Here is a 7,144-nt window from a genome sequence, read left to right on the forward strand (position 1 = left end):
ATCCAAGCATTCAAAAAAAAAAAAAAAATCCTATTCATGCAGGTAATTGCTGCACAAAATAATAATAATAATTTTATAAATAAAATTAAAATAACAAAATACACTCTTTGATTCCAACAATTCTCCCAATTTCTCTTAAAAATTGTTGGAACGATTGAAAATGATAAAAGGAAATCTAGTTAAATCAACAGGATTATTTGCTTTTGATTATTAATTCCGTTGCTAGTTTTTCTTGTGTTTTTATTATGCATACCAGTTTTACAAAGTGCATGCTTTATTTATTTTATTTTTTTTAAATTTTGAACTGGCAAGCTAAAATGATCCATCTTTTCCTGCCTTTTTTTTTTAGTAATGTTAATACAATCTAAAATCTAGCATTAAAAAATTTACCATGATACACCTGGTATATTGACTGCTTATGGTGCATGCTTGTCTTGGCAAAAAAGAAACAAACCAAATTTGCTCCCTTCCCACCCTCCCCGTTGCTTTTGGAAGCAATCTAAAAGTTGGAAGCAGGCTGGAACACAATTGCTTCAAGGGAAAAAAAAATAAACCCCAAAATAATACCTGATGCTTTGAATTTTGTCGCATGGCACTAGTTGTGGAATTGCACGCACACACACGCACACCCAACACGCACGCAAGCACACAACCTGCTCATGAGGAAAAGAGTTTATTAGGTCAGGAGTGCCAATGGCACATGAAGGCTCCCAGCTGTGTGTGCAACTTTGGATTTGGTACCCACTTCACGTCACCTTGAATCCTCTGACATCCACCGAGGGGGTAATGTAAGGCATACTTTGCTGGAACGGTAATAATCCATGCTTCATGCTCAAGAGCTGAGTCTCAGAGGAGGACTGGCTTTCTCTACTCCCTTTGGCCTCACTCCGTCTCACTCAAGGAACAAAAAACCCCAAAACAATGGAGAAGAACTGAGGGGAAACGAGGAAAGCAAAGAAGACAAATTCCTTTAAATGGACTTTCGCCTTTTCATCAGCCTGTGGTTATCTGTAAAGCTGTGCAACCCAGGTGAGATGGAGCTGACAGGAGATGGGAAAAGGCTGTTTTTTAATGTGCTTGGCGAGATCTCCTCTATCTTGTAAGAGATGGAGTGAAAGTACTGGGGGTTCAGCTTTGAGCTGAACGAATTTTGGTGGGACACCACCCGGCTGGTGTACTCATGGGACCTGTAACACATGCAGGAACAAACTGACTGAAGGTCTGTTACTTCGGCCTTGTACCGTGGCCGACCATGCTGGGAGTCCTCTTGGATGTGGATAATCATGCTGTTGCGGTTCCCTGCCAGGGATGCCCGTTCCTCAGCATCCCGCCTCTCGTCCTCGCTGTTCATGGTCAAGAACCTGAGAACAACCAGATTTAGAAATGCCCCAATGACTGTCAACCCCACTAAAATGTACATAAAGCTAAAAGCCACATAGAGAGGCTTCTTTTGAAGGGCCCCTTTGGTCTGCAGGGCCACATAGTCTCCAAACCCTATCGTAGTCAATGTTATAAAGCAGTAATAGTAAGCATGGAAAAAGCTCCACTCCTCATACTGGGAAAAAGCTGCTGCTCCAATGCAGAGTGTTCCCATGCAGGAGAAGAAACCCACAGTGACCATGTTTTCCATGGAGACCTCGGTGCTCCTCATCCCACAGCACTTTTTGATGCGTTTCAAGAGGTACTTGACAAAGGTGTTCATGCGCTCGCCCAAGCTCTGGAACATGACGAGTGTCAGTGGGATCCCCAGGACTGCGTAGAACATGCAAAAGGCCTTCCCCGCGTCCGTCCCTGGGGCAGCATGTCCATAACCTGGGAATGAAAAAACAGGACAGTCAATGATGGCCACAATTCCCACTTTGTGCAAGCCACATGAATTGCAGTGTGTCTTGTGCCACAGCCAGATCCAAAGCTACAGGACCACTGCAGTCACACAATCTTCCTATCTCCTTGCCCACATCCTGTATCCAAAGCAAGTAAGACACAGAGCAACAAAGTTGTACACAGAGGAGTGGGAAAGATGAAAGAATGGACAAGCCATCCTACTTCAAATAACTGCAGGCTCCTAAAAAAGACTGTATTGCATTCATTCACTAAAGACATTTCATGTCCATCCTGTAACACATGCAATAGTGGAAACTTTGGAAATAGATGGACTTTTCCACAATGTTCTTACAGCTGAGAATCTGACTGACAGTACCAAAGTCTCCTTGTACCTTGACAGTACCAAATGTACACCACCTGTCCATGGTGTACATTGACCACGCAGGTAACACCATCCAGATTCTCCTTGAAGTCAGTGAATAGAAATACACACTTCACAACTGCAGCTCCTCTCGTCTACACAGAGGTCAATGAGTTGTTCTAAGGAGACACCTATTTCTCTACAGTCATTATAATAGAAAGCTTGGGACAGAACTCAGTTCAAGATTAATGTATCTAAACTTTTGCATCTATGTTTGTGCCTGGTATCCAAGCTCCCATTACAGTCAACAAAGATTTAATAAAGACAGGCAGTAGTGAGTTATTTTACTGACCATCCCAAGTTTACCTTACAGCAAGATGAAATGACACTACTGACTGTTCCATTGACTGTATTCATCAGGTCCCCATCAGATTGCCTAGACATCTGTTAGCTGCAGAAAAATTTAGACACCTACTGCCCAGGTAGACAACTATATGCAAACAGCCAAATCTTTATCATGAGTAAAGCTCCACTTCAGTGACTACCTGCATTATAGACAAAGAGGGTTAAAATTAGCTTTGCAGAAAGCAGCATCTACTAGCATTTGAGACCTCTGAGATATTAGGATATTCATAGAGGGCTGGCAGATGAAAAACAGGGCATACAGAAGACTCACACTCTTACAAATCAGAGGCTGGAGACCAGACAGCACCTTAGATACTACTGAGGCAGGGCCATTCCCTTCCCCTTGTACTGCCTCAGTCCTGCCCCTCACCTTTAGACTCATGTCATGGACCTGCTGCTCTGAGTTTGTCTAATCCTTCCAATGAAGCTTTTGACACTGCCCACCTCCTCAGTCTCCTGTGGCAAGAGATTACAGAAGTTCACTACCTGCTGTATTAAAAGGTACTTCATAATTTAGAGCAATGCCCTTGTTTCAGCTAGTGCTCCTTAGCTCTAGTATCAAAGTTCTACATCTACCTTCAGTTAAACTCAGCTTTATCTCTGCTCTCACTTTTCTCCTGTCTGAACTGGAGCCACAGGCTTTTTAGTTCATATAACAGAATTCCCTTGATTGTTTCAATGTCCTTCTCTGGACCTTCTTTATCTCTATCACACCATTTCTGAGGTGCAGAAACCAGAACTTTGCATAGCCCTCAGTATGTGGATACAGTACAGAGTCTGCAGTTTTGTTAGCAGAAAAAACGTGGACACCATGCAACCTTCAGAATGAAAAGCAACAGTGGAAAAGGAAAATAAAATGAGAAAATGAGCAATAATGCCCTCCAAGAAGCAACAGGTATTTCCTTAGCTCAGTTGCTAGTTGTTGGCAGATGGATGGCGACATAGTCTAATCTGAGGCACCCCTGTCCATGGCAGGGAGGTTGGAACTGGATGATCTTAAGGTCCCTTCCAACCCTAACTATTCTATGATTCTATTATTCTATGTAAAAAGCACAAAAGACACACATAACTCAAAATAGAAAGTTCTTTTTAGGTTACAAAACAAAGAGATTCACCTGTTGTAGCAGGCCAGGTAGCCTGTTCATCATAAAAAGCAGTTTCCAAATTACCTGGAAAGTGAAGTGTCTTGAATAGATTGATGTAGGGTTTGTTCCACCTGACTGTCCCTCAATAAAGGCTATAATTGCCTCTCATTACTAAGATCAGCTTTTGAACTACAGGGGTGTTAATTAAACCAGGGACATCTTCCCATTTTACAGCTTTAGTTACAGCTGATAAAGAGAAGGGAAGCTTCAGAAAATGTGATTTTCCAGATGGTTGCAGGGATGGCAGTTGGTGGAAACAACTTTCACTTTGGGTTCTAAAGAATATGGTTGGGGTGAAAAAAGACCTTTTTCTGTATCGCTCTATCCCTGTCACTAAATATATCCACAGAGGCAGTTTAGGGAGATTATAAAACATTAATGCTCACACAACATCTCACAATTGCATTTCTAAAATTTTTTGCAGACTTTGCAATTAACTTGGGACTTACAGCTCTCCCATAAGACAGGAATATACCCAATTCGCTGCTTCACAGACAGGAAAGCACAGGCACCAGCAGGCTATAATTCACAGAAGTAGATAGAATATCCAGAGTTCTGATTTCTAGCCTGTCCCATGCCATACTCACTTTCCACGTTATCAGACAAATGCATTTTACCATATTTTCACCACGAAGCTGGGTTAAAGGAAGGACTTTATTCATGATGCTGGAATAAGACTTTGCAAATAGATTCATGTATAGGCTATCAGTCATATATTTCTCCAGTACAATATGGCTTTAAGGAATAGACACCTTAGCCATTTCCTTCAACACTCTGCAATGAGGGGCTTTAAAATACACTATAGAAAGACTTAAACCTCCATTACTTTAGCATTACAGAATCTATCCAGCAATACACAGCAATGCATGAAAAGCAAACTCCAACAGTGCACATTCTCTGAAATGCAGTAAATCTCAAATTTAAAACAAAGTACTGTCTTCTTAACATCAAAGACTGCCTCTAGGAAACATGAGGATGCCAGTCATTGCCATAGGAAGAGGGGCACCCAGGATCATTAATGCCAGGAAATAGCCCTCCACAGTGCACAGGATCAGTCTCCAAGTAGTTGGGTTTTACCTGTGTCAAGTAAAGGCAGAAGCAGAAGCCACCTGGTAGCAGATTTCAGCTAGCAAAATTCAGCCTAGCTTCCTTTACATGAATGTCTCTGCCCTTTACCAGAATATAAAGAGATGACTCCATGTGAACCATAAGAAACACATGGTTCACATAAGAAACACAAGGCTCAAAGAAAAGTAGAAAGGTTAAGCATGACATTGGTATTTCTCACTCTTCAATGGTGAAGAAGAAGGATGAGAGGACCATAAAATTAGGTATAGCAAATGCATCCCCTAAGAAGCCATGCAGCTGAGATAACAATGAGAAAAGTATAGATAGAGCTTCACATTGTACCACATCTAGGTAAATACTACCTATACTACTCTACTTTACTAACCGATTTGCTAAGTCCCACAATACAGTAATATGACCACAGCAGATGGGTTTCTCTGATATTTAATGAGACATAATCTGATTGATTGAGGACAACCTAAATAACTTTCACCTTGATTGGAAGTGGTGTCATTAGTACTCTCTCTTTTATAATACCCTCCAGCTGCTTAGGCTTTCAAGACAGATCTCATCTGGGTTGCCACCAAGCATGGTTCAGCATGGAGAAATGCCATGTCTCGGATTGTTACTCTAGTTCTGGACTGCAGAGCACCAATGCACCACAAAAGCCATCTCCTCCCAGCCACAGAAGGGCTGGGCTACAGATATCAAGCAGAACTACAGGAAGGTGGAGGCAAAGGGTCAGACTGTAAGGGCTCTCACATTGAATGAGTACCCTGTTAAGGTCTTCCCTGCCCTTGATTTTTCCAAACCTTGTCCATTCTCAGGTGGAAAACTTTCAAAGACCACATGCATCTATATGTAATTCTAGAAAGAAAGAGAATCTAAGGAAGAAGTTCTTCACAGTGAGGGTGGTGAGGCACTGGAATAGGTTGCCCAAGGAAGTTGTGAATGCTTCAACACCGGAGGTGTTCAGGGCCAGGCTGGACAGAGCCTTGGGCGACATAGTTTAGTGTGTGGTGTCCCTGCTCATGGCAGGGGGGTTGGAACTAGATGATCTTAAGGTCCTTTCCAACCCTAACTATTCTATGATTCTATAATACTATTTTCCTGTTTGCCTGAGTGTAGCTACAAAAGTCTGGAGAAAACCTACTCAGCCTCCTTCAAAGCTTATTTTTCCATGGTTTCTTTCAGATGCAACATAGAGGGAAACTCATTATAGAGTCTATGTGAGATCCATTCAGGAGGACAATCCAAATATCCTTCTCTCACTTCTAAAAGGACATTGTGCTGGGGTACCAGGCCACAACCTTAGCATGCAGTGGAACACAGTGAACATGAATCATTCCCTAGTCCCCTTCTTTGTGCCACTCATGATTTTATAGACATTTTATTAACAAAAATGCAGTGTCTGCATTCAGGCCCTAAGCAAGTATGTCTGGCAATGTATAGCATCATGTGGACAGACCAGCTTGCTTAGATCTCCATCAGTGATCTTTGCACCATGCTCAGCTGAAGGGTACAGACAGACCCATAACTTCTGACTTGTCCTCCAACAAGTTCTCTTGAATAACACTTTGCTTCTGGGGAAAAAAGGGTCTCAATAAACACTTCCATGGCATTGCAATGACACAGATTGCCCCAAATAAGTAAATCCATAATAAAAAATAAAACATTATGGGAAAAAATCCTTTCACTGTATTACATCTACATGGAACCAACTCCAACAGTGCACGGCTCTAGCAAACTACACTGGAACAAGGGATGGATTCCACCACCAACTCATGATTGTCCACATTCTTACATCATTAGCACAGTTCACCCTGGACCAACAAGCACTGACCCAGGCAAAGTCCACCCATGGAGGTTAACACTGGCCAGGGACCACTGCAGCTAAGCACCACTCTGGGGCAGTACGTGTGTTTAGCTGTTACTGGCATTCTCCATGCAATGTCTTCAAAACACAGGCCATGCTCTACTTAGTAACACAGATGGAGCCTACATGGTGCAAAGCAAAGGGTGTTTTTCTACACCAGCCTCTGTCATAGACTGCGAGAGGTTTGCCTCAGATGTGCACTGGTACCAGGCCAAATACATGATCAGTGTTAAAACATAAAAAAGAAATGTGGCAGTGGTAAGTTATTTATAGGTGGCATTCAAGCTAATGCGTAGCTGCATTGTGGCTAAGCCCCATTCATATTCACGTTCAATGTACAACAGGTTTTAGATGTCTTGAATCTTGAAGCAACACTGAGTTATTCATGAGGGATGCTTTATTTCTCTCAGGAGGAAGTTTCTCCCTTCATTCATCTACACACCATTCATCCCCATGACGGACATT

At 42.2% G+C, this 7,144-nt stretch overlaps 1 protein-coding gene across 1 annotated transcript; it reads right to left on the reverse strand.

Annotated features, from left to right (window-relative positions):
• Positions 1-970: 970 nt before the first annotated feature.
• KCNK9 (potassium channel, subfamily K, member 9) lies at positions 971-6,743 on the reverse strand. Its single transcript, XM_010013659.1, has 2 exons — positions 6,662-6,743; positions 971-1,812 (listed from the first exon to the last, which is right to left on the reverse strand). Exons 1-2 carry the CDS (start codon positions 6,741-6,743, stop codon positions 971-973), a joined length of 924 nt encoding a protein of 307 aa, XP_010011961.1.
• Positions 6,744-7,144: the final 401 nt, after the last annotated feature.

This window comes from Nestor notabilis, unplaced genomic scaffold (assembly GCF_000696875.1).
Source record: "Nestor notabilis isolate BGI_N333 unplaced genomic scaffold, ASM69687v1 scaffold2524, whole genome shotgun sequence".
Classification (NCBI taxonomy): domain Eukaryota; kingdom Metazoa; phylum Chordata; class Aves; order Psittaciformes; family Psittacidae; genus Nestor; species Nestor notabilis.

Coding starts and splice junctions, on each gene's coding strand:
- KCNK9 (XM_010013659.1), bottom strand. CDS start 6,743: ATGCCAGTAACAGCTAAACACACGTACTGCCCCAGAGTGGTGCTTAGC. Junction 1,813..6,661: donor GCCAGTGTTAACCTCCATGG/GTGGACTTTGCC, acceptor TTTCATTCCCAG/GTTATGGACATGCTGCCCCA.